Here is a 26,829-nt window from a genome sequence, read left to right as displayed (position 1 = left end):
TTCCACTAGGAAGCCACATCATCAGGGCTCTCCTCACTGACACTTCCTCCATTTTAGAGACTCTAATTTCTTCATTTCTCAGGTGATAGAACTGGTAGGTGTGTAATTGAACTCAGAAGAATTGTTTCCAACTTGCACATGATCGTTGCTCTTTATTTCTGATCCAAATAAAGTTTTGTGCTCGCAAATACTTTTTTTTTTTACTGGAGTAGTTAATATAACTACTTCTATTTGTAGGTAGTGTAGTGCTCCATGTGCATTGTTTTCGTTAAGTAAAACCTCTGCTTGCTTTTTGCAAGTACTAGCCTAATGGGACTGGAGTCCCTCTGAAGCAATAGCATCTGTTTTCTAGGTCTTGTCTGTTTACAATATGATCTCTGACTAAGGTTGGGACTTAACCTGATTACGCATTGTATTTGTGTTCACCTGGTCATTTTTCTAATCCTGGTGGGCTTGGTGGAAAAGTGTTAAGAATTTGCCTTGGAAGGCACGATGAAGCTTTTGAGATCCTCAGGTAAGGAAAGCTGCAGAGAGTTGTATGTATAGCTTATTCCAGCTTTCTGTTTGTGGTATGCTGTTCAGTTATTGGTGTCTTAAAAATGTATAGAGACCAGAGCTCTTCAATCTCTTTCAATTTGCAGACCCCCTACAGACTCCCACCAAAGATGTTAAATCCTTGTACAGTAAATTTAAGACTGACGACAGCTTTGTGTTTCTTAATTATTTTTCCCAGAACTTTAAGAATTAATTCAGGTACTTCTGAAGCCTGTAGGCTGCAAGTTGAAAATCACTGGTTTAGCAAGTTCCACCACAAAATTGGAAATAACTGTTCTTTCACTTCTGGAGTATCATGTTGCTCTGAAATAGCAGTAAACCCAAGGCTTTTTTTAATTTAAGAAAACACAACCCTCAACACCCCCCTCCTCCCCCCCCCCCCCCCCCCAACAACAAGAAAAAACCCAACACCCCCACCCCCCAAACAACAAAACACAAGTAGATCCAATTGGTTATCCTCAGGCAAGTCCTTAAAATGAATAAATGAATGAAAGCAGCTTATACAAATGTCAGCAATCTCTTTTAGTCTGGATACTTAATTAGCAGAAACCTCTGAATTACTCAGTGTATGCTTTTATTGCATCTTTTTACCAAGTTAAATGCTTTAGTCATTTGGTAGCGAGGAAGTCCAGGCACAACCAAGAATGTGTTCTCATATTTTTAGCAGAACTCCCTCTGTGAGACCAAGATGCTCACCCAATATTCTTTGCCGGTGTCCCAAATCAGCATACTCAGGTGTGAACTTTGATCTCTTACGATACTGGCTGTGACTCAGATATGTTGATAGCCAAAGCAGGCTGGAATATATGGAGAGAAAGAGGGACAAAGATAAAATGCAGACAAAAGAATAATCATGCTTGTGGAAGCAGGACTAAACTCTGCCTGATACTTGTCAGCCCACAATTCCTGCTTTTTTTTTTACCAGCAGTTGCTGACTTTTTCTTCATGTTATCCTATAATGCCATTGAGATGATTCAGTCCTGGGCTGGTTTGTAGTATATTCATAAACTGGAATAGGAACTCCTGGCACTTTTTTGCTTTGTTCTCCTGTAAGTCCTTCTTTACATAAGAAGAGTGGAGTGGCACTTCTGACGTGGTGGTGATGAAACTGTATAGCTCGTGTTCAACTGAGGAGTCTTGGCACTTGATTGCACATTAATGTAATTTAACTTTCTTGAATATTCCTGTTCAAGCAGAGGTAGTATTTATAGTGCTTTTCATAATTTTGGTTCTTGGCTCTTGTTTATTGGCTTGGTTCTCTAACTTAACAGTGTGAGAGCATTTTTGGCAGAGAGGAACTGCAAGTTTATGTGTAGATATTTTAATAAGGCACCTAAGCTTTCTTTCTGCCTTTTGTTTTTAAAGGCAGAAAAATAATACTTCCAACTTCCTTATTCATGTTCAGAGGCCTGTCAACCTATGATATGAGGATGACTTTATTTCACTTGCTCAGGGTGATCCAGTCGTAGCAATGGCAAGTCCTGTCCCAGCCCTTTGAGATGCAGTATATGAGTCCATGCCAGATAAGTATGTTTGCCTTTAAGTGTTGTTGCACGTAATCAAGCATACTACAAAAATGCAAATACTTCAGGCTATATTGCCTGTAGCAGTTCTGGACTCATGTTTTCAGTCTAGCAGCATGCAGTTGGCTGCTATGCTAACTGTTTAAACGTATAGTAAAACTTCTGTTAATTTCTGTCACTGATGGTGTACTTTGTAACATGCCAGAAGCATTGTAGCACCTGCTTCTCCATTCTAGGTCTCTGGCAAATTCCAGGTCCTCTTAGTATCATGTGCGTTGCCTGTACCTCCTATGTTATGTTGAAGAAAAAAATGTATTTATGGTCATTTTTAATGTTTCTGTGGTAGGTAGTACCCTGGGTGTTCATTTATTAGAGAGACTGATATACCACCATAGAGGAATCCTGTTGAGCTCTTTTCAATCCTGTAAGTTGTTTCATCTGTCCCAGAGCAAACCATATAGATAATTGTTTTGCAAGATTTTGCTTCAGTACAAGACTGACAGCTGACTTCTTGACAGCAGACTCATTATCTGTATTTATAGCACTATAGAGAAATCCAGCTTGCAGGAAGTAATAGCAACCTGTCTCTTGATGGTAGGTTTGTTTATTCTGGTGTTTGGGAGAATGGGGTGGTGGAAGAGATAGAAGAATCTAATGCTACTGGCACAATTTAATGAAGTATGCATATTCAGAGTTAAATTCACTCGTGATCTTGTTGTGTGAAGAATGTTGTTTTGTTCTTGGACAAACCTTTGTGAAACTTTGTTTTGACTTTCCTTTGTCACCATCTGCATTCCACCCTCTGTTTTGCTGTCCAGTTACAAGAAGACTCTGACATACCCTCTGTATTGGATTCATTGATGATAACTGAGAAATTTCAAATTGTATCAATTTACCTAGAAATACTGTATCTCTAGGATGTCACTAGTGAAAAAACTGCAGAGCTGAAAGTACTTCACTAAATTTTGCTGGTAAAGATCACTTCTGCATGTTGGCAGAAAAAGGGTAGATTCATTTTCTTGTGATAGACTACAAAATAATTATTAAAACAACTTGAGCTGAGGAGGTGAGAGCCTAGGTATGCATCCTGCAGTCCTATCACCAATGCTATAACTGGTTTTGTCATCGTTAGGTAGGCAGGAGTACAGGTACAAGATGAGTGCAGTGGCCCTGTCAGGTAAAGGTACGTACACAGGAGTTGGCTACTGTTTGGATTATCTTTGCAGAATACTTGTACAATGAAGTTATTTGGTCTTGAGACTCAAATGTTTGCCTGTGCTGATGGGAAGCAAAGCAGGCCTTCTCTGTGCATGTGCTGTTTGGTGGCAGCAGTCACCTGACTAATCGGCACATGTGCTGGCTGGCAGTCTGAGCAGAAGGAGCACCAAACCCCTACTGCTGCTGTTGCCCACCAAAATGATACTGAGCATGAAACAAGAGTTGAGATGTGTGTGTTTGAATGTTTGGAACGGCAAAGAAGGGGAAGCTAAGGGGACACTTTCCACAAACCTGTAGGAAATGAGGCTCTGTGAATTGTGGTTTGCTCTACAGTGTTAGATTTCAATGTAGATGTTGAAGAATTTCTAGAATAAAGTTATGTATGGGTTTGGACCGACTTTGTACTTTTTTTCTGTGGATTCTGGAGGCCTGCATTTTAAGGTTGAAAAACTCTAAATGGGGTAGGTTTTCTCAGTTTCTCTACAGAAACCCTAAGTTCTTTCAAAATATGTCAACTGTGTCATTGCACAGGTGGTAATTAACAGTGGTTACATTCTTCCTGGGGGAATATTTCCTATCAGAATGGGGTTGGGGTTGTTAAGTGTCTGAGAGATTACATCGTGTTCTTCTGCACATGGTGATTCTTTGCTTTGTAACTACAACATAGCCTTTCCTTCTGTTTTAGGATGTTCTCTCTCTTATTGTGCTACCAAGCAGGGAAAGATACTTTGGTAGAAGAGCATGTTGTCAGCAGCAGATAATAATTTTGCAGCAGAAAGATGTTTTAGGGCTTTTCTACACAAAAGAGTTATTGAGGGGGGAAAAGAATCATGTGCATTTAAAGGTAAATCACCCTTTTGAAATAACTCAGAGAAGATGAGATCATCGAAATTAAAAAATAAGGTGTCCCTCCAGCTTTTCAGCTGCTTGTCATGGGTTCAGGAGAAATTACTCTAATCCTAAAATGTAACCATTTCTTCATAGTAGGCTTCTACCAGAGCAAGGTCATTTGTTGTTCTCCCTTAATTTCTGTCTTTCCTCAAGGTGCAGTTTTAATGTTTCTGTATTTGAAAGGTCAGAAGTTAGTGGCTTACTCATTATTTTGTTCAGCAGTGAATGCTTCAGCTGGTACTTGTCTAGAATGACCAGGCTGGTTGTGAAATGCTAATGATCTGATTAAAAAGGTTGAAAGCACTTCTTGGTAGAATTTAAGTCTTGCTTTTGTTTTTCATTTGTGCTTCATAATGGGTAAATTATGAGGTCTAAAAGAGTTTCTTAAATTGTTTTTGTGTGTCTATTTTCATTACCCACAAATGAAACTATTTAAGTTCTTCCTCCCCCTCCCTTGCTAGTCTTATTAGAGATTCTACATTTTTCTTGGAAGTAATTTATTATGAAAATTAACACCAAGAAAGCTGGGCAAGACATTCCAGGCATTTCTATTAATATTAATTTTAAAATGTTAATTTTAAGTTAATTTCAAAAGCTGTTAATGAAATAGCTATAAATGGCTAACTAAAATTCCTTCTATTTAGCAGAGAAAGTGAAAGTTTACAGGTTATTAAGATGTTGCCTTTTATTAAAACTCCTTACATCATGGGCTTCTAAAAGACAACTATAAAATTTTAACCTACAGAGAATATAAACAAACAGGAGAAACTTAAACCAAACTAACAAAACTCTTAGCTTTTCATCATCAGTGACTATGAGCTCCTGCCTCCTCCCCCTGTGCTTGGTATTCATCTTGATTAATACAGATCTGTGCAGGGAATTCGGTGGGGAACTGTTAACATCCATGTAGAGCCAATTAAAATGTTTTATGAATAGAAGGTATACATTAAATGACTTAAATTTTGCTTGACTTATACTATATGGGTTATAGAACAAATGAAAAATTAAAGGCTTTGTTGTTTGCCACAGTGCATATAATATAGCCATTTTATACCTTATGAAGTTGTTATATAATATTTCTATTTTGATTTGATAGTATTTTATATTGATCACCAGTCTGCACAACTATGTTATTGCTAAGTGCAAGCATTTAGAATTCTTAAGGGGGGAATCTCCAGATTCATCAACAGAAACCCCTGCCTTTTATTTGAATGTTAAAAACTGTATGCTGAATTTCTTTAAGTTTGGAGCTCACTTCGTCATGTTTAAGACCACTTCTAGAAAACGTTTCTGGTCTTCAGAAGTGTAAATGAATTTTGGGATGTGTTTTGTGGTGTTTTGTTTTGTTTTGTTTTTACAGTGAAATGAAGAGGGTTTACCATGCTTGTTGCCCAAAGTACAAGGCAGATGATCACTAGGAAAAACAGTTTTGTGACAGCAGTGAACTTGAACATAGAACAATACTATTAGATAACATCAAAACATGTCTCCATCTTCATACATTTTTCTGATTCAACAGATCAGTTGAAAGTGTTTCTATCTTTGTTATATCCTTGCTTGCTGCAGCCACTAGGATGCTTAAGGCTGAACTTTTTCATTGAAAAAATATCTGTAGTGTTTCTTTGTGTGCCTGCAATCACTTATTTTTTGATTTAGTTTTCTGTAGCCAGAGTGGGTTTCACCTAGAGCAAAAATGAAAAGCGTTATGCTTTCTTTCTCTAAACCAAATGCCTTGAGGATTTCATTTCCTGAACTGCTTCAAAAATATGTTTATTATTTCACAAGACAAAAGCAAGGATGTTATCACTTAGTCCTGACACGGAATTGTCTGAGCGAGTCAGAGTAGAGGGATGCACCACAGATCATGACCTGTAATTCTCATTTCTCAGTAATTTCAAACTGTTCTTGAGAGTACTGTATCCACACATCCCTAGCAACATGGCCACTCAGCTTTTTCACACCTCTTTCCCCATGTAATCTTAGTCATTGCCTTCTTTCGCAGATGAGGTCTTTTACTTTTCATCGTTGTCTATCTAGAAGTTGTTCTTTAGCTTAAATAACATAGTTAACAGATTGTGGTTTTTCTTCCAAATTCCTTTTGATATTCAGTAATTTTATATTTTTAAAAATGGAAAGAATGATTTTTCAAAATATTTAGTTACCTCCTGCCACTGCAGTAGCAGTTTATCATGTAGAATACAAAAAGGAGCTGATGGAAAGAAAATGCTTTCAGGTAATAACTCAGGGGTCTCTGTGTTAATTTAATAGTAATTCTCATTTAGATCTGGGTGTAACTCCGACTGCTCAGCTGTTGTACAGAACAGAATAGGATTACCTGGTGTTGCTTGCATCAGAATTCAGAGGTCCTCAGACTTCTTTTTCTGTGCCTATCTATGGCCTTCCCAGTTCTGAGAATTATTTGTGTAGCAGCCTTCCTAGACACCACACTTCCTGCAGGTACATTCTTCCCAAGAACATACAGAGGAGATGCTGGGAGCAGAGCAAGGACTGTGTTCAGGAGGTGTCTGAAGTGGGGTTTGAGGACTGGAGTGGCATGGCTGAGGGTTTTTTTTTATGGAGTAAGTAAGCAGGAGAAGCAACAGGATCTTTTCTTTTTTTTTTTTTTTTTTTTGTCAGGAGCTACTGTACTGAGTTACTCTTTCTCAGTGAGGGCTCAAGACAAGAGGCAGTTTTATTTGGAGAGTGGGGGCATCTTTGTGTTGTTACCAGCAACAGCTTTTGTCTCAGAAGACTTCATCTTCTGTCTTCTGTTGCAGAACTCGTGGCATTCCTGTGTTCAAACAGGTCTAAAAACACTGGGTTTTAAGATGGAGTTGCAATATAGACTGTTAAAAGCAGTGGCCTGTGAATGTTCTTTTGAGCAAGCAGCAGTGACCCAGCTCTAGATCAGGCTTGAAACGTCTGGGTTTACAGCCGTTTTATTTATTCTTTCCTAAACAAAGCCAGCTGTTAATCACTGTATTTAGACTTTGTGTCTGTGTATAAATGTGTAGATATATAAAAAATACATATGTACATTCACATGTGTGCCTCTATCTTTTTTAAGAGTGAAACAGGTTCACAGAAGATTAAAAAATAGGAAAGAATTCATTTTTCAATAGGTAAAACTGGGAAAGATTAGATACGAAACAGTGAGGAGGAGATCTATTCCAAATATCAAATTAGAGGAATGAACAGCACAGGTGGAGGGAGAGGATATAGTAGAGTAATATACTTGCATTAAGAAATAGTTTTATTTTGTCTCCTTAGTACTACTAACAACTTTTCATGCATCCAGGGGTGTACTTTCTATGTGTGGGAGTTGGGGGGTCTCTGACTGAGGGAAGGGTGTCAGGAGGGGAACTTCTTTTCTCTCAAATATTCAACAGATAAAAAGCGCAAGAACCACTGTGTTGAAGTTGTGGTTCTTTAGTGTATGATATTTGGTAGATGGGGGCTATACATAGCATCTTGTAGTGGTAGAAGGTGAATATAAAATAGGAATATTTTTTTAACATTGATTTGATCCAACTGCAGAGGAAACATTGCTTGGATGTATGTTTAGCATCTTCGATGTTTTTTGTCTTTCGTGCCAGCTCTATGTGGCCACTGAAGCCATCCTCATCGCGTTGGTGGGTGCAACTCCTCCCTACCACTGGGATCTCCAAGAGCTCTCAGCTAATCAGAGCCATAGTAACCAGTCAGCAAGTGAGCAGAGAGCTTTTGGGGAATGGCTTCTGACCGCCAATGGCAGTGAGGTGCACAAGCACATACACTTCAGCAGCACCTTCACATCAATAGTCTCTGAGGTAAGTCTGAAATGGGTTTTGCTGCCTCATGTGTGAGTAGTAAATCTTATCGGGTCAGTTGTGGGGGGCTGGTTGTACTGCTTTTTCTCGTACTAATGCATGTTTTGATTAACAAATGAAACAGGTGCTACCTCCAGGTACAGAACAGGTAATCTATTAATTTCTTTACTGGCAACAAGAACTACCTTTATTTTGCTATGCAGATCTTGATCAAAGTTCTGCTCCAAAACTTCCTACCTTTTCCATGTGGAACTTATGTATTGGATCCTGTAGCCTGGTTCCACAATTGAGCTGGAATCATGTCATTCGTTGTACTAATGTGCTCAAAATCCTTTATGGACCCTGAGCTCTTTCTGGCCATCTCTTGTGATTCCCTTGCTAAGGTCAAATGCGTGTAGTGCATCCATCATGCAGTTAGCAAGCAGTGGAGGAACCTGGAGAGGAAGTGGCTTCTGCAGTCTTTGCAACTCCAAATGTGAGGGAAGGTGTGGGCAGTGGGGAGTCAGGTGGACAAAACAACTCCCCCCATTCTATCCCAAAACAAGCTTTAGCTTTATTGGTGTGGCCTCTGTGTTTTGTAAGTGCCTTCTTTCATGTGGTCTAGCCACAGTCCCTACAGAAATGATTCCAGACTCAGCACTGATGTGTGCAACACCTGCCCTTCCTGGGGCCTTCAGTATCTGTTAATGTCAAATTGTCCTGTGCAAGAGCCCTATCCAAGTGCATCTGTTACAAGACCTGAATTTAGAGCTATACAGTTGAGTCAAGTGTAGTACCACTTGATAATTCATGGCTATTGTCCAGAGCCATTAATGCTATCTGAATTAGTCCTGTAAAGCACTTAGCTTTATTGGTTATGAGCATGTTAATAAAAACTGCAGCTTTGGAATAGTACCAAGCAGTTGTGTACAACAGGCATTGCTTCTTATTCTGGTAATAAGGAGGATATGAGTACTTATGCCACTGTTTAAATTAAAATTCTAATGGAAGCTGGATTTTTTTTTTAAGCATTATTTAAAGCTCAGTAAGGTGTTCAAACTTTCTCTGGGCTTTTTCTTTTTTGCTTTTCAGTTTATCCAAGAACCTTTTATTCTCTTAAACTTGACAAGTCAGACATGTTTGTAGAGCCTAGCAGCGCTTTAGGAAATAAATTTTTTAAAGATTCTTATGCATTTTAGTTACATAGATAAGAAATGCAGGTAAAGAATGAAGTTTACTTGAAAAATACAAAATTAAATAAAAAATCCCAAAGCAACTTGCGTAGATTCTGCTTTGAAGTTCTTTAACATACTTCTCGATAAAGGCCCACGTGTATAAAATCTTGTTGCCTCTTCTGTTTCCCACTGTTAAATACATTTTTTTCAAAATTTGTTAGCTGAATGTGTGGTATATTTGGAAGTTGAGTTATGTGCTAAATACAAAGATCTTAGTGACATCACACTGATGTGTAAAGAAGCTTTTTCTACATTTCAGGAGGATTTTTTCATGCTTATCTTGTGACATCACTTACCAGTAACATGACCATTGCAAATTTACACTGAAAAATACTCTGATGTAAAAAACTTGATTTGTGAATATCAGGCATATATATGTTACATGCTTTATCTAGAAGAGAGAAGCCTTGAGCCCTTTAAAGAGCTTCTTAGCTGTTGAGATTAATTTGCAGAACAAATTTTGCTTCACAACCAAATTATCCCTTAATCTCTGAATGATTCAGAAAGCATCTAATGTCACTGAGTTTCAGTGTTGGCAGCTTTTTTAATTTTTATACCAAAAGTTAGGGCATGATTCTTGTAGCCCTTATAAAACAAACTGACCATGTTATTTCAAGATAAAATTAATCTCATATGCTATTATTATACAAATGTATTTTTCTGGGAATTGTTTTTAAATTCTAGAGAAGCTTCAAAAGCTGATTTGTGGTCACATGGACCACAAAATTGAATTTTGTCAGTCTTGACGCTTTATGGGCACATTACCTACCGTATCAGTAAACACCTCACCATTAAAGTGACAATTCAAAATGAAGCATATACTGAGAATAAGCAAGTTATTTTCTTGGAGCTTCTGAATGATTTTGTTTTGTTAGCTCCCTAATCTTGGTGAGATTTAATTGCATGGCTCTGTTCTCGTGGTGAGGTAGTTTATAACTGAGCTTTGAAATAATATAAGCTTTGCTAGAAAGGATATCTAATGGGGTTTTGGTAGAAGAAGAGAAGATTACGAGGAGAAGATTAGAGTGTTATTGCAGGGATAATGACATAATCACCAGCTTACCAGCACAGGAAGAAGAGTTGGGTGTCACTAAGAGGAAACATTATCTCAAGATGCAAGAGGAGTAGAAAAAGAACACAAGATGTGGAGTTTTTAGAATACAAAAGGAAATAACTTTTGAACAGTGAGAGCATGGCACATTTTCATTCTACAGTTTTGTGGGAGAAAGAATTTCCTGTCAGGTTCAACCTGAGCCATTAAGTCTGTAAGAATCAAACATATGAAGATCAGGTTTGTATTTGGAATTGAAAAGAATTGGAAATGACACAAAGTAGACAGTAAAAAAAAAAAAATGAGTATTTGCAATGCCAGAAAACCTGTCTAATGCTACCAAAGTGTTTCTCAGTGGCAAGACTCCTATGCAGGATTATCTTTGGACATAAACCACAATTTTTATTTCTGCATAGTATGGCTACACACTGCAGTGACGTATGTTAAGAGGTAGGACTAAGTCTATTTAAGCTAATAGATTTATGTGAGAAAAGGCAATAAAAGGGAGAATGGGAGAAGGCTGCAAATATTATAATATTCAATGAGGGATTTGTCCTTGATTTCAGAATCAAAGACTGCATGTGGTGTGGGGGAACTGTGCAATTGGTTAGTACCACCTGGTGAGTCTGGGAGACAGCAGTTGTGTTTTGGTGACTATCTGACGACTGACTGAATGTGATGCTTAGGAGATTTATGCAAAGTTTGATCTTCCTCAAAGAATGTATCATCCCCCTCCAACTATTAGCTGTTGGTGAACTGCTTGGATTCTGGTTAATTCTCCTTTTCTTTTTGTGTTCCCCCCTGCTCCCCCTCCCTCCAGTGGTTTTTAATTGGCAACACATCATACAAAGTCAGTGCTGCCAGTTCTTTCTACTTCAGTGGTGTGTTTGTTGGAGCAATCTCCTTTGGCCAGCTCTCAGATCGCTTTGGGAGGAAGAAAGTCTATCTTACAGGTAACCACTGCTACCTAACAAAATGAATGAGGTGGAGGTGTTGTGTCTCTGAAGATCAGTGACAAGAGCCCAGTTTCTGCTGAGAGCTTGATAACGCAGCAGTGAATAATGTGCTGTGGGGTGGTTTTGTTTGCTTGGGTTTTTTTTTTTTTTTTTGTCCTTCCAGTATACTTCAGGAATATAAGTAGGGGCAAGAAATTAGTATTTGACTGTTCAGTCAAGGTGTTCTGGATTTAGGAATCGTACCATAAGGCCTTACACTCATGCATGTCATGCTCATGGGATCTCCACAGGTTGCAATTAATATTTCTAGTAATTTGTTAGCAATGTTCTTACATGTATAACCTGCTAGGAATTTGTTGCACCTTTTATCTCCTGTCTGCATGATTTAATTTTTATGTATTTGTGATCCTCGTTATGTTTTAAAGCTCACAAGCCTTTTTTACTGTCCCCAGATCAAACAACATTTGGAACTTCATGTTTTGTGTATGTATTTATAAAGTTGTGTGTCAATGGATGAGCATGTAGAATTAAAAAACAGGTTTTGTTTTTTTAAAGGAACAACCTCACTGAAAGCAGATAAAGGTGGGCCTGCTATGCAGTGCAAACTCCCCATGTACTGTCCCCTGGTAACTTTCTCTTCTCTAGTTTGTATGAACTACTTTCCAAGAATGAGGGGAGATATTTGGTCATATATTTAATCTGTGGCTTCTGTATGGGGATAAATATCAAGCCATCTTAACTGGAGCCAGACAGTAGTTCTGAGTATGGGAAAAAATTGCCGTGAACTGAATTTGAAGGTTTAGTACTGCAAATTATGTATCAGAAACCACTCCTTTTGTGTCCCTCCTTTTATGGTACTGACATTAGGTACTTAAGTTTCTGCCCAAACCTGTGGTATGTAGCAGTGTGTTGTAGTTGTTGACTGTGATTACTTAGGACAGATGCCACTGAACATCAAGTAAAGATACTGATAAATGCTTCTGGGTTTTTTTAGGTACTCTTCTGAAATGAAACCTTTTGCCTTGTTTTCCAGGTTTTGCCCTGGACATCTTGTTTGCCATTGCAAATGGATTCTCACCCTCATATGAATTCTTTGCCATGTCTCGCTTCTTGGTAGGGATGATGAATGGTGGGATGTCACTGGTGGCCTTTGTTCTACTGAATGAGTGTGTGGGTACTGCCTACTGGGCATTAGCAGGTAAAGTTTGAGTGTCAGTGTCTTTATTGTCAGAATTTATGGATTTCAGTCTCACACACCACTTGAGACACACCAAAGCTAAGATCATAGCAGTTGTGAATTTAACTCTGCTTGAGGATCTGTGTGACCACAGTCTTTGAGCCCTGCTTTGTTTAATATGAACCTTAGACAAGCACAGTAGATGACTTGGGGCCATTCAGATTTCTGCATCACTCAAGTTGACAAAGGTCCAGTTGAAACATCCCCTGTGAATGTTACACAGCTAAATACTCATCCAAGGTTCATGATAGCTGAGCTCTATCCATCAGAATTTTGGACTCTGCTAAACAGAGCTTAGTGTTTGTATGCTAAATATAAATTCTTTAATTCCTGGCAGTTCTCAAAAAGAAATCAAAAGTGTTTTTATATAATGGGAAGATGACATAACTATTGTTTATATATTAAAAAAAAAATTGTCCCATTGTCACCGACATCGGGAATCAAACTCCTTAACACCAATGTAGTATTAAGAAGCAGGCATTCTTTATTACGGCGCTGGATGCACAGGGGATCGTTCCACCTAGTGTGCATACTGCAGGTTACATCAGCCGAAACTTATATTGTCCAGTTACATACATATGCATCACATTTCCCGGAATGATAATGCATATTCATTCTATTTCCTGGAACTAATTATCATATTTGCGTGGTCATTACGCATGCGTCCTTGAGCTCCGAGGGGCTTCCGTGGGGGTCTCTGGTGGTCCTTGGTGGTCGTACAGGTGTGTCCTTTAGTTGACCCCTTCTTCTGGACATGTGCAATCCCACCTTGCTTATGTAACTTGCTCCCCTTCTTCATGGTGCATGGTCCCTAACAATGATTTGGCACCCTTAACACAAACCAATTATTCTAGCCACCCTCGACTCTTTGTCCAGATGGGCTGGGGCTGTACTGGGAACATAGCAGCATGTCCGTACTACTCCTTGTCCAACTGTCTTTGGGCACAGTAGCATATCCATAGCCATAGGTGTACAAACACAATATTAAAGCATTGTCTACCCTACTCCTATCTCTATGTTGCTTAGTTACAAAAGAACAAACTAATCATTTTGGTTACATCTGGTTACATTTCCCCCCTTTGGAAGTTTTGAAATAATCATCTTTTCAATACTTCCACTCTTAATCTTTCATAACTCAACATAAGCAGGTGGCTTCTCTCCCGGCATTGGTGTATGATGCTTCATCGCTGATTTCTGTGTCAACATTTTCTTTAAACATTGATAAACCAAACAAATCACCAAAACAACTGTAATCAAGATGATTAGTGTCTGTAACAACTCAGTTATCCATCCTTTAAGAAGAAATCAAAAATGTTCCAAAATTTGGCTTAACCAATTTGTTTGCATTTCACTCCTTAAACCTTGAGTCTGCTGTGCCACTCTCTTCACATCATCTATTTGTTCATTCAAAGCAGCTGTAACATTTGGGATGTGCACACAGCAATCTTGATTTCTCTAAATCCACAATCATCACTTCAATTCCCCCATGTGTTTCTCTCTTATTTTTCCTCTACTATTTTATCATTATTTGTGGGGTAACTATGACTTGTCTGGTGGATGTTACCCACCTCATTTTCTACTGCTCTCAACTGTTCTGCCAATAATCTATCCAATTTACCAAAATTTGGTTTTAGGGTTGGAAGTTTTACCTGTTTTACTGGTACCAGGGCAAGGATGCTTTGCTCCACTGCCTCTCTAGCAGTTTTATCAGCCAATCAGTTGCCCACATTTACCACGGTTTGTCCAAATTGATGTGCTTTACAATGCATTACCACTACTTCCTTGGGCTGCTGGATGTCCTGGAGGAGTTGAAGAATTTCTTCCTGAGCTGACAACTGTCCTCTTTCCTTCCAGATAGCTCCATGTGTGTGAATCTGCTTTCTGTGCTGATGTATTCACAGGGAGAGCTTCAGCTTTCATCACTTGGGGTGGTGGTAACCACTGCATAGCCTGCCATTCATTTTCCATCTCGGACAAAGCTGCTTCCATCTGTAAACTGCTCCAAATCAGGATTAGGCAAGGGTTTGTCCTTCAGGTCCTGTCTGCTAGAATATACCTGTTCAGAAGTTTGCAAACAATCACAGTGTAAAGACTCACCCATTTCCGAGCTCAAAAATGTTGCTGGGTTCGCTGCTGTTGTAGTTTTAAGTTCCACATCATCCTATTCCAAGAGAGTGACCTGGTATTTAAGCAGGCAGCTTGGGGACTACCATTGCCCCCCTTTTTGGTCCGAGACAGAAATTACTATATGTGGGACATAAACTGTAATTTTCTGCCCCATGGTTAATTTCCTTGCTTCTTGGATTAAGAGTACAGTTGCTGCCACAGCTCACAAACATCCAGGCCATCCCTTGCTGACATTATCGAATTGCTTAGAAAAATACCCAACGGCCCATTTCCAGATTCCTAATTTTTGAGTCAACACACCCAAAGCAAGATGTTATCGCTCATGTACAAACAATTCAAAAGGCTTTCCTAATCTGAGAGTCCTAACACAGGTGCAGACATCAAAGCCTTCTTCAGATTTTTAAAAGCTGTCCAACACTCAGGTGTCCACAACAGGTAATTCTCCTGGGATCCTTTCAAAGCTGCATAATTGAGGATCCATAATTGACACCACCCGACCATACCCAAAAATGTCCGCAATTCCTGTATCGTTCTGGGTTCTGGAACTTGACAAATTGCTTCCTTTCTGCCTGCTCCCAATCTTCTTTGTCCTTGTGAAATTTCAAAGCCTACATATATTACAGTCTCTTTCCCAATCTGGGCCTTGCTTTTTGATACTCGGTATCCTGCTTGTCCCAAAAAATTCAACAAGCTGATGGTCACTTGTAAACAGTCTTCCTGTGTCTCTGCTGCTATCAAGATGTCACCTACATACTGCAATATTATTCCTTCTGAATTTTCTTTTTTCCACACTTCCAGTTCCTTTACCAACTGATTACCAAATATTGTAGGACTATTTTTGAACCTTTGAGGTAGCACCGTCCAAGTGAGTTGTGTCTTGCATCCAGTGGTGGGGCTTTCCCATTCAAAGGCAAATATGCCTGGCTATCTTTGTGTAGAGGTATGCAGAAGAAAGCATCCTTGAGATCAAGTACAGTAAACCACTTATGTTTTTCTTTTAAGGATGTCAGCAAGGTATATGTGTTAGCTACTACTGGGTGAACATCTTAATCTGATTTATGGCTCTTAAATCTTGAACTGACCTATATTCCTTGCCATTCTGCTTTTTCACTAGCAATATCAGGGTATTATATTTTGATTCACACTCTATCAATAATGCATAATTTAAACATTTCATTATTAATTCTTCCAACCCCTTTCTAGCTTCCCACTTGATAGGATACTGTTTTGTCTTACCGGTTTAGTTCCAGATTTTAGAACAACCTTTACTGATTCCGTCAATTTAGACTGACCTGGAATTCCACTAGCCCATACCAAGGGTGTTACTGCATCCTCTACTTCTGCAGGAATTTCTTCCTTTGGTCGTGGTGTGTTCTGTAACATAAAAATTCTCGCTTCCACAGCTTTTGATTCAGGTATTAACAGGTGAGTCTCCCCGTTTTTAAAAATTATTTTGTGCATTCAATTTACTCAATATATCTCTTCCTAACAAAGATGATGGACATTCTGGCATATACAAAAATTGATGAGTTACCCATTGCTTTCCCAATTTGAATTTCAAAGCTTGTAAAAACCGCCGATTTTCTTCCACCCTGCTTCCCCAACAACACTTATAGTTTTATGACTTAGCCCCCCTTTGCATATATTTAATACCGAATATGTTACCCCTGTATCAACTAAAAATTCTACTTCATCATTCCTCAGCTTTAATGTAACCAGGCGTTCAGCTGGGGTTGACTCCCCTGGTCTCCTTCAGTCCTCATCATTCAGAGTCATCAACTTAATTGCCTGTAGTGAAAGATCCAGTTCTCTTACTTTGGGACATTCCCTTTTCCCAATGCTACAGGCAGAGCAACATCATCTTAAACTCTTATTCCTTCCCTGTTTTTTTCCAAAGTCAATACCATAAAATCTTACTGGATAATCCCACACTGTTTTTGCCACTCCAGATGATTTCTCAAAGCAAAAATAAATACCTCATAAGCTCTTTCATCTCATTTACCTTCCCTTTTGCAAAATAACATTAATTGCAAGATGGTATTATATTGCAATGTACTATTCTTTGCCCATTTCTCCCCACCTCCCAAAGTATTCATTGGCCACCAATGATTGCAATATTCAATTAATTGTTTCCGAGTCAAAGGATCACCCCCCAGATCTTTCCAGTGTTTTGAAATACATCCCAAAGATGTTCTTTGTGGGATGGGTTTCTTACTCAGAAATGTACCCATCTCCCAAAAGACTAGTGGTTGTGATTGTGCACTATCACAAGCACTAGTCAGAGGGACCCCAACCCTTGTTGGAGCTCCCTCTGGGATTCCAGCCCCCTGCCAGAAATCCCAACCTTGGAGACTTCAACCCCCTGTCGAAGACTCCCCCTTGGGCCCTGCTCCACAGGCTTTCGCCTAGCAGAGACTTACCAACCGAGGTACCTCTTAGCCCAACCCTGCGTAGCTTTCGCTGCGCCTTACGAGCAGGCTTGGTGGAACTCTAACCCACGTCCTACCTAAAGTTCTGTTACCCATTAGAAGAATGCCTTATTACCTTGTTCCAGGGGATCTTGCTCAGAATTCTTCGGTCCGGGGATCGGAGGTTCTCCCCGAGAATCCCTTGGTGCCAGCTGGAGGTCCTGCGATCCCTTGGATCCGTCGAAATTCAGAAGCAGAGTCCCATCTGGGTCACCGAAATCGGGAATCAAACTCCTTAACACCAATGTAGTATTAAGAAGCAGGCATTCTTTATTACGGCGCCGGATGCACGGGAGATCGTTCCACCTAGCGTGCATACCGCAGGTTACATCAGCTGAAACTTATATTGTCCAGTTACATACATGTGCATCAAGTTTCCCAGAATGATCATACATATTCATTCTATTTCCTGGAACTAATTATCATATTTGTGTGGTCATTACGCATGCGTCCTTGAGCTCCGAGGGGCTTCCGTGGGGGTCTCTGGTGGTCCTTGGTGGTCGTACAGGTGTGTCCTTTAGTTGACCCCTTCTTCTGGACATGTGCAATCCCACCTTGCTTATGTAACTTGCTCCCCTTCTTCATGGTGCATGGTCCCTAACAATGATTTGGCACCCTTAACACAAACCAATTATTCTAACCACCCTCGACTCTTTGTCAAGATGGGCTGGGGCTGTACTGGGAACATAGCAGCATGTCCGTACTACTCCTTGTCCAATTGTCTTTGGGCATAGTAGCATATCCATAGCCATAGGTGTACAAACACAATATTAAAGCATTGTCTAACCTGCTCCTATCTCTATGTTGCTTAGTTACAAAAGAATGAACTAATAATTTTGGTTACATCTGGTTACACCATGAGGTAATCAACCTTAGAATAAAAGATACAGACACCCTTAACTGTCTTGGTTGTTAGTGTTGAAGCTGTCCTTCAGATATGATGTGTATAAATTGCAGCATTACCACTCTGGGACCTGACTTACCCAGTCTGTGACAAGTGCCAAAAAAGTGCTATGCTGAGACTGTTTTAAAACAGAATATCTTATAAATCATGAGAGCCACAAATGAATACTATATATTCCTAAAAATACCAGTTTTCCAATGGTTTGTAGTTTGTTTTTTTTTTTACACATAGAAAGCTGAAACATATTTGGAATTACAAGACTTAATTGTTTATGGGGCTTTGTTGGGTAAGGAGGATCTAGAATGGTGCTTTTTGGACTTGTATTGGTCTTTGCAATTAGATGTAATATTTCTGCCCTGCATGGGTGAAGGACAGAATGTTCCTTGGTCAAATAGCTGTTGTTCTGTCTGTAGTGCTGAGTGAATTTTTCTTAATGAAGTGTTAGTTTCTGTCTGATCCCATGTGTTGAGAGTTAATAATGTTCCTTAAAGGAGTGATAATGTTTTGTTTTTAATTGTATATTAGGATCTATTGGTGGCTTGTTCTTTGCTGTGGGAATTGCCCAGTATGCTTTATTAGGCTACTTCATTCGTTCCTGGAGGACTCTGGCTGTTGTGGTTAACCTGGAAGGAACAGTCGTCTTTCTTCTCTCTCTGTAAGTTATTTTTCGAACTGAGTTTCATCAAGAAAGATGTCAAAAATAAGAAAAGAAAAAAAAAAAACCCTAAACAAACAAAAAACCCCCAACCAATAAACCAACCAACCAAGTCAAGGTGCTTTCTTAGGATGATATGAAATGGTGTAACTAAGGTATTTCTCTCAACCTCTACCACCCCATGTTCTGTGCTTTCTTTAAATAGCAGTGCTGCAATATTTGAAAATGTAAGTGTACATTGTATTGTATATGTGTTCTTACTGTAGATGGGAACAGTCTCTAGAGTGGTGTAGGAGCACATCCTATTCTTTAACTGGTGTATGTAGATGATCTAAACTGTTGTCTGGTATGCTACAAGACACTATATATACATGTTAAAAGATACAGAAATGCTTTTGTGGTTATGTGATAACATGATGTTTCTCTTATAATTGTGCTTACACAGAAGGAACAGCATCAAAATTGCTTGCATATACAGTCTTAAAGGTGACATGCAAAAGGAAAAAATAGGCAGTGTCCTTTTATTTTTCAAATATGATTAGGAAAGAATAGGAAGAAGGCTTCTTTATTAAGATGGTAGGGGTTTTGTGTTTGTGGGCTTCAGCACTGAAAGCTGTATGATACAGTGTGCTGCTCTTTTCTCATATACTTCCTGACAGCAAAGTCTCAGTAACTGAAAGAAGAAAATAACTTCAGCTGCTGTTTAAACTTAAGGCTTTTTTCCTTCCAACATCTATTTAACTTCAGTAACTAACTTTTTGAATAAAGCTCTTTGCTAAAGAGTCAACACACCCTTTCAAAGGAAGCATCAGAGCTGGAGGAAAGGTCTTAGAGGCTGTTCATGAGGTGAAAAGCAGAGATGACACTTCTGATATTTCAAAACTTAAAGTGGTGTTTGGGGCCTTTGGAAAAAAAAATTAACTTTCAGATTGATATGTACAATTTTTTTTGAAGTGCTTTATGCTTGGGACTTCAGAACTGTGCTCAGAGGCCTATCTTACTGTAAGAAAGGATTTTTTTTATTCCAAATTTCACACTGCCTCCCTTCCACATTGCTTAAAAATTACTCTGCAGAAAATGCTATCCAATTATTATTATTATTTTTTTAATCATTAGGAAGAAAACATGTTCCTTTCTAAGATCTTTTCTTTTATAAAAGCACAGAATCACTTTCCTTTAAATTTGAAGGAAAAAATATCACTCCTGGTCAGAGGCAAAAATCTTAAAAAGCTTCTGGCAAAAGACTAGAGTTTAAATTAGTTTTGGGAATCTGGAAGTAATAAAATAAGATTTGTTTTGTAGGCTCTGTTGGAGTTAAACCTATCAAGTGAACAGTGCACATGGGGAGCAAGAGTATTACCTTTGCATAGCCTCTGCCTTCCTGTCTACATGAGAGAATTTGGGAAAAAGTTGGAAAATGAGGAACAGAAGACAACTAGTTAATGTTACAAAAACATCCTGTGGTTACTTGTAGCAATGTGGTGCCTCCTTAATTCTGAATTCTCCTAAGAGAGAGTCCTAATGATACTGTAATTGGTAGTATTGTGTGTATAAGTACGTGTGTATATATATATATACTCACTGTAATTTCTTGCTATCTAAATTACATGTGACTTATGTTCTCTTTCCTTTCAACATGCATCGTCTCTGTTTCAATAAGTGAATTCTATACCTGAAGGGTTGTTTGAAAAATTCATTGTTATACTGAAATGTGTTTCAGCCTTTTTTCCATAGACAAGTCCAGCCTCGTAGAAGAGAAAAGCCCTACAGCTGTCTGTCTGTGTGTGTGTGTTTTTCAGATTCATACCAGAGTCCCCTCGCTGGCTCTATTCACAAGGCCGGCTGAATGAAGCAGAAGATGCCCTCTACCTCATTGCGAAGAGGAACCGCAAGCAGAAGTGCACTTTTTCATTAAAGCTCCCAGGAGAGAGGAGCTCCAGAGAGGCTGCCAGCTTCTTGGATCTGTTCCGATATAAGATTCTCTTGGGACGCACCTTGATCATGATGTTTACCTGGTACTTGAAATTCTTGTAGGCCCAGCTGTGCTACTGTTGCCTCTAAGTCTTTGAGAGAACGTGTTGCTGAGAAGTGGCTTATCCTGCAGATTGTACTTAGTCTCAGCCAGTATAATTAGGGACACTGTACCTAAAAAGGATCCTTGTATTATAGTATTTCCGTAGTGCATATCTGATGTGAAGCCATTTTTACAATCTAGTTCTGAGGTGTTTTATCTTTGCATTTCTGTCATGCTTTTTGTCTCAGAATAGTTGAGAACTATCTCTTCTTTTCTGACCCTCAAAGGCTGGTGAGACTAGTCATGCTGTCCTCCTCTTTGGCCCAGTGCTATGTGTCAGTACTTTCAGTCACATGTATTATTCTTTGTTTTGTGTGTAAGGAGCCCATTAGCAGGTGGGTGGCCTACCTTGCCTAATGAGTGTTTATTTTCTTAAGAGAAAGTGCTGCCAGTGCTAGCACTTCCTGTAGTAAGGAGCAGGAACCCATGATGGGAACAGGGAGCAGGAACTACCTCTAGTCACTAGCAGAAATTTAACTCTCCAAAAGTGCCTATTTTGTTTCAGATAGCACTGCTAGCCCTGAGGTCTTTTGCTGCCACTTTGAAATAAACCTTATGTGAGTCCTCTGGCATTATTCTTCATATAGTTGCTTTTATAATGCATATATTTGGGGAAGATGTATTGATTAAGAAAAAACTAAATGGCATTCTTTTGTCAGCAGACAACACAGAGCTGTTTTCCTGTTGCTTTTCCAAATGCTTACTGCAGAATAGTTGATTTTTCTGTCCCTTAAATGAGAATTGCTGATTTCCTGCAGAACGAATTCGTGACCTGTTCCTTTCCTCTCTGTAAAGAAGACAGCCAGTCGGGGTTACAAAAGAAAAGTTAAAAAGTCAGAATGGGAGAATGACTAAAACTGGACTAGGGTGTAGAAATTAAAAGAAGGCAGAAGTGTCATCTGAACTGTTTGAGAAAGAGTCTACACACAATTGGAAAAGTATGGACTAAAGTGAAACCTGATAAAAACAAAAAGGACAAAGACATAATTTCTCAAGTCAAATAATATAATCATGATCATATTTTAACTTTATACTGGTTTATGCACATTCTTCTTAAGTGTAGTCTTAAGTTTAACTGAGTAATAAGTCAGGAATTGGGTCTGTGCAGAAACAAAATGGTTTCTTTACCTAGAAAGCATCATACACTTGCAGAGAAACATTTTAGACCTATCTTCTGAAACACTAAATATAGTTTATCGTGCCAGACCAGTGCTTTGATTTGGCAGGCAAAGCAGCAGCTCTAATTTTACTCCCTTTCTGTCTTTTGCAGGTTTGTGTGCAGTTTGGTTTACTATGGTCTTACTCTTAATGTGGGTGACTTAGGTGGAAGTATTTATGCCAATTTAGCCCTTTCAGGGTTGATAGAAATCCCAGCATACCCAGTCTGTATTTACTTGATTAACCAAAAATGGTAAGTGTGAAATTTATTAACCCATTCAGGGCTTTGTTTTGTTATAATTTTTCTCAAAGATAGGTTTGCTGTATATTGCATCTCCTGGCTTCTATCTGTTGTGTGAGGCTTCCTGCTTCAATTTTACTGCTTCATTATATTCTCCTTGGAAATGCATTTTTATTTGAAAGTGCCATTAATATATCTTTATTTCAAATAACAACAGTGTAACTTGTTCTCAGTACCTCACTTATTAATGAGCCATCTAAATTTGGCTCAGGAGTGAGGCTGATCTCCTCTATCAGTCGAGCCTAGCTGCGCTGATTCCATGCTAACACAAGATGGCATTCTTCCCACCTCTGTCTTGTAATCCCCATTCTTACTGTTATGTCAAAGCTATTGCGACTAAACTCAACTGAAGTTGTCATGTGGTTTCATGTAATAGCTGCTGTGTGCACTAGTATGTGAGCAGAGCTATTGATTCAGATATTTAGCTTTTTCCTGAGGCATGATACTCTGGACAATGTCTTTCACTTTTTGTGGAATTCACCTCCCAATCTCTTCTTTACATGTCTCCTGAGGAGTTTTACAAACATGCACGCACAATGGGAAGCAAATCAAAATCCTAGAAATTGTCAGCCACTGCGTAAGGACTTCTTGATGCTCGTTTTAAGAGTGCAGTAGTTAGTTAAGAGTGCTTGTTTAAAAACAGTGTGAGAGGAAGCGTTTGTGAGAGATGGCATTCAGAATTTCCAACTGCAAATGAAGAGGCAAGGTTAATTTAGAGGACTCATTGCTCTGCAAACTACAGACCTAATGCAGAATAAAGCTTTGTTATCCTTGCACATCAGGTTTGGTCGGAAGCGAACACTGAGTGCATTTCTGTTCCTGGGAGGATTGGCTTGTCTTATTGTCATGTTTCTTCCTAAAAAGAAAGGTAAATATTTCCTTTTGTTTCTGGAGTATGTGATAAGTTGTAAACACAGCATCCTACAGCCTAAGAATTCCATGTTTGCCAGTAGATGAAGGTCATACCACATGTGAGTCTCAATTTTTGAAGCCAGAGAAGCTAACTCGCAAAAAGGATAAGCAGCAATCTTCCTAAGACCTTAAGGAAAGCTTGTTAGAAAGGCTTGGATTTGAACTTTTGTCTTTGGATTCTGCCCCTTGCTTCTGATCACATCAGTCACTCCTTTCCAGTGTTTCTGACTTAATCCCAAAGAATTATGTTTCTTGGGGTATCTCCATTAGCCAAATGATAGGTCAGTGTAAGTAGTACCCATGCAACTTGTATGTATCTCTCCAAGTGAAAGACCAATGTCAAAAGATCCTACAAATTGAATCTTGGGGCAAGTTTCCATCTTTTCCTCACTGCTCTGTAATGTTCAAGACTGGTGTGATTGTGGTTTAGTAATGTGACCACATAACTTATAGTCCAGAGAGCATTCTGAAAATCTTCTGAAGCAAGGGGTGTTTAAGAAATGTGAAATGAAATGTGTTTTTTGTAAAGACACGCTGATGTTCATTTCTTCATTTTCAGATGTTTTTCAAATGATAGAAACAAAATTGCACAGTGAAGAATTTTTCCTTTGAAAACTAGGTACATAGATTCATCTCAGCTTGTAAGATTTGTGCATGTATAACACCTGTCATAAGGAGAGAAAATCCTTCAAACATTTGAAGCATGATTCAAAAAGATTAAACATTTCTGATGAGAGTATGCGTAAGTTGCTCTAGATGGAATGAATCTAATAGGTAAAACTTTTTTTTAAGGGGTGCCACTGAAGTTTCCAGAAGTATTCCAGATGCTAGAGCCCAGACACTCAGAGATACTCTGGTTAGGCTGGTACCAGTCATAAAGTAGTGTTTGCATATCAGTCCAAGTATAACATGTGAAAAGAAAGAGATTTTTCAGAGGATAGAACTGCCAGACTCCAGGAAATCAGCTGTGTGTTGAACTGCCAAAGTCAGCCAGGAGCAAAGTACTTTAGGAAGTGAAATGGCTAACTGGCCAGAAGCAAGCACCTGTCTCTACTGAGCGCGATTTGTTCAAAGCAGTAATGGCTTATTGTCCTGGTTTTGTCTGGGATAGAGTTAATTTTCTTCCTAGTAGCTGGTCTAGTGCTGTGTTTTGGATTTTAGTATGAGAATAGTATTGATAACACACTGGTGTTCTAGTTGTTGCTAAGTAATGTTTACACTAGTCAAGGACTTTTCAGCTGCCCATGCTCTGCTGGGCGCACAAGAAACTGGGAGGGAGCACAGCCAGGACAGCTGACCCAAACTGGCCGCAGGGCTATTCCATACTGTACGACATCATGCTCAGTATATAAACTGGGGGGAGTTTGCTGGGGAGCAGGATTGCTGCTCTGGGACTGGCTGGGTGTCGGTCGGTGGGTGGTGAGTGGTTGCATCACTTGGGTTTTTTTTCCTGGGTTTTGTTCCTCTCTCTCTCTCTTGTTGTTTTCCTTCTCATTACAGTTTGTTGTTGTTGTTCCAATTATTAAACTATTCTTATCTCAACCCATGAGTTTTCTTACTTTTGCTCTTCCAGTTGTCCCCCCATCCCACCTGGAGGGGAGGGTGAGCAAGTGGCTGTGTGGTGCTTAATTGCTGACTGGGGCTAAACCACAACAGTCCTTTTTGGCACCTAACGTGGGGCATGAAGGGTTTGAGATAATAACAGATTAACCAGAGTGTATTAAGGAATTTAGATCTGTTAATAGTTGCGGGCCACGATATTGATTCATCTGTTCTCGATATTGGTTTACCTGATCTGCACCATGCTCATTTTTTTTGCTGTACATGTTAAAGATCGGTATTGGTTTTTGCAGTTTGCTGTGCTCTGCAGTGATTAGTGATGTTTTGCCTGGGAGATTTGTTATTAAAACAGTGACCTCGAGTTTACTTTGGTATCTACGTTTCATATTGAAACCATTACTGTATGTCAGGAACCACCTGGCCAGAAGAACGTCCACTTTCTATTGTGGGTATGAGGGAAGGTGGGGTACCGCCAGGTGGTGGTGGAAAGCCTGGTGGTGGCACTAAACCACAGCACTTATGCTGTAGCCTTCCTTGGTAGGTGTTTAATGCATGTTCTGATGTGCCTGGTATTAGCGAATAAGCACTGGCCATTCTGACAAAACTGAGCTGGATGGGTATTTGGTATAGTTCTTTACAGCATCTTCCTCTCCTTTGCTTTTCTTCCAAAGTAATAATGTTAGAAGCATGTTATCATACTATGGGCTTGACACTGAATAGGGCTCTTGATACTAAAAGAACTTGCTCAATTTTGAAAAATTTATCCATTATTCTTTTCTTCAACTTACCAACAGAACTATTTTAGTATTTTATTAGTGGTAGACTCAGAAAATGTTGTTTTAGTTTCAGCTTTTACTATGTTTATAGGATTTTTATCTTACATTTCTAAAATTTCATGTTCTAGTAGAGCCTTAAGGCAGGAGTTTAATGCTTTAAAGATGTCACTTATTGTAACACTGAGGACAAGGAAAGGAAAAATCAGGTTCTCTTTTTTCTGTTATTGAGCAATAGTTCCATCCTGTAGTCTCTGGGACTGTTCAGTCATGTAACCCAGTCTTTTTATGTTGGATTATATTTCATAGAATGGAAACAATGTTGGGGTAGTAGAAAGTCTGCCATGAATTTAAATCCATTTTCTCAGTTATTCTTTCACAGTGTGTTACAAGGAGAGTTTTCCTCTTTGTACAAATTTGATTGCACAGATAAAGGTGATAGGTCTGTAGACCCAGAATATAAACTGTGTTGGATGATTTCTGCCATTGCTGCTTAAAAGAAGGCTCCTTGGATTCTCTTGGGTTTTGAGAGTTCTCCTGACGGTACAGATCACCTCTGACAAATACTGTCCTTTAATACAGAAACGCTTGGCTGTCATAGCAGGTTCTTCAGTAGATTCCTTTTCACTCCATACTGTTGTGTGATTGAAATGATTATGGAGATGTATTTAAGTGCTCGAAAGCCTTACAGGAGTCACATTTTCTCTTATCAGATACTGGAGTATTTGCAGTGGTGAATAGTCGCTCTCTGTCTTTGCTGGGGAAACTGACAATCAGTGCTGCATTTAACATTGTCTACATCTACACATCAGAACTTTATCCCACAGTGATCAGGTAACACAAGTTAATTTTAAGGTCTTCGTTTTTCTGGTTCTCTTACCTGATCACCTTTTACTTCTCTATTACTTTTTCTATTAACTATACCTTTTCATTTGAGATTGTTAGTTACATATAATGGTTATCTGTAGTTTTATATGCTAAATTTCTTCCCTTATCTTCTTCTCACTTCCCTCAAATTTGCAGTGTTCTCTTCAGACTAACCATATTCTTTCTATGACAGTAAAATAGTCCTTTGGCTGCTTGGTATGCTCACAGCCCTCTCTCCACTAATGAGGATAACAATAGTATTGCTGATATTTCTTTAATGAGTGATATCTGTAACTTTTTCAGTGCTTTATAAACCAGACAGCTCTGTTAAACGTTCATACTTACTTAGCCAGCAACAGTGAAGATGACTGGTCCATAAGCTTTGTAAAAGTAACTTGATGCTTCATATGCCATATGTAAGCAACAGTAAGGTTTCACTCACTAGAGGCAGAAGTACTCCATGCTTGTGCTGACAGAGCAGACAAAAGCATCTATCATAGGGATGCAATTTTTAATAGATATTTTAACCAGGTATTATTGTTGATGATCAGCTGCCAGTGAAACTATACTGTGGTC

The 26,829-nt window shown here is 39.0% G+C and overlaps 1 protein-coding gene across 2 annotated transcripts in view; it reads left to right on the top strand.

Moving 5' to 3' along the window:
- SLC22A15 (solute carrier family 22 member 15) overlaps positions 1-26,829 on the top strand; it is a 40,818-nt gene that overhangs the window by 6,360 nt on the left and 7,629 nt on the right. The window contains exons 2-9 of one of the 2 annotated variants that reach the window (XM_072881758.1): positions 7,784-7,996; positions 11,082-11,214; positions 12,335-12,415; positions 18,479-18,608; positions 20,408-20,623; positions 21,953-22,093; positions 22,924-23,009; positions 26,100-26,220. In XM_072881758.1, coding sequence (XP_072737859.1) covers positions 7,784-7,996; positions 11,082-11,214; positions 12,335-12,415; positions 18,479-18,608; positions 20,408-20,623; positions 21,953-22,093; positions 22,924-23,009; positions 26,100-26,220 — 1,121 coding nt within the window. Of the gene's footprint in view, positions 1-7,783; positions 7,997-11,081; positions 11,215-12,250; positions 12,416-18,478; positions 18,609-20,407; positions 20,624-21,952; positions 22,094-22,923; positions 23,010-26,099; positions 26,221-26,829 lie in introns of both variants that reach the window. The other variant, XM_072881747.1, reaches the window with a different exon arrangement.

This window comes from Ciconia boyciana, chromosome 1 (genome assembly GCF_034638445.1).
Source record: "Ciconia boyciana chromosome 1, ASM3463844v1, whole genome shotgun sequence".
In the NCBI taxonomy this organism is placed as follows: domain Eukaryota; kingdom Metazoa; phylum Chordata; class Aves; order Ciconiiformes; family Ciconiidae; genus Ciconia; species Ciconia boyciana.
This window is presented reverse-complemented; position numbering and strand designations above follow the sequence as displayed.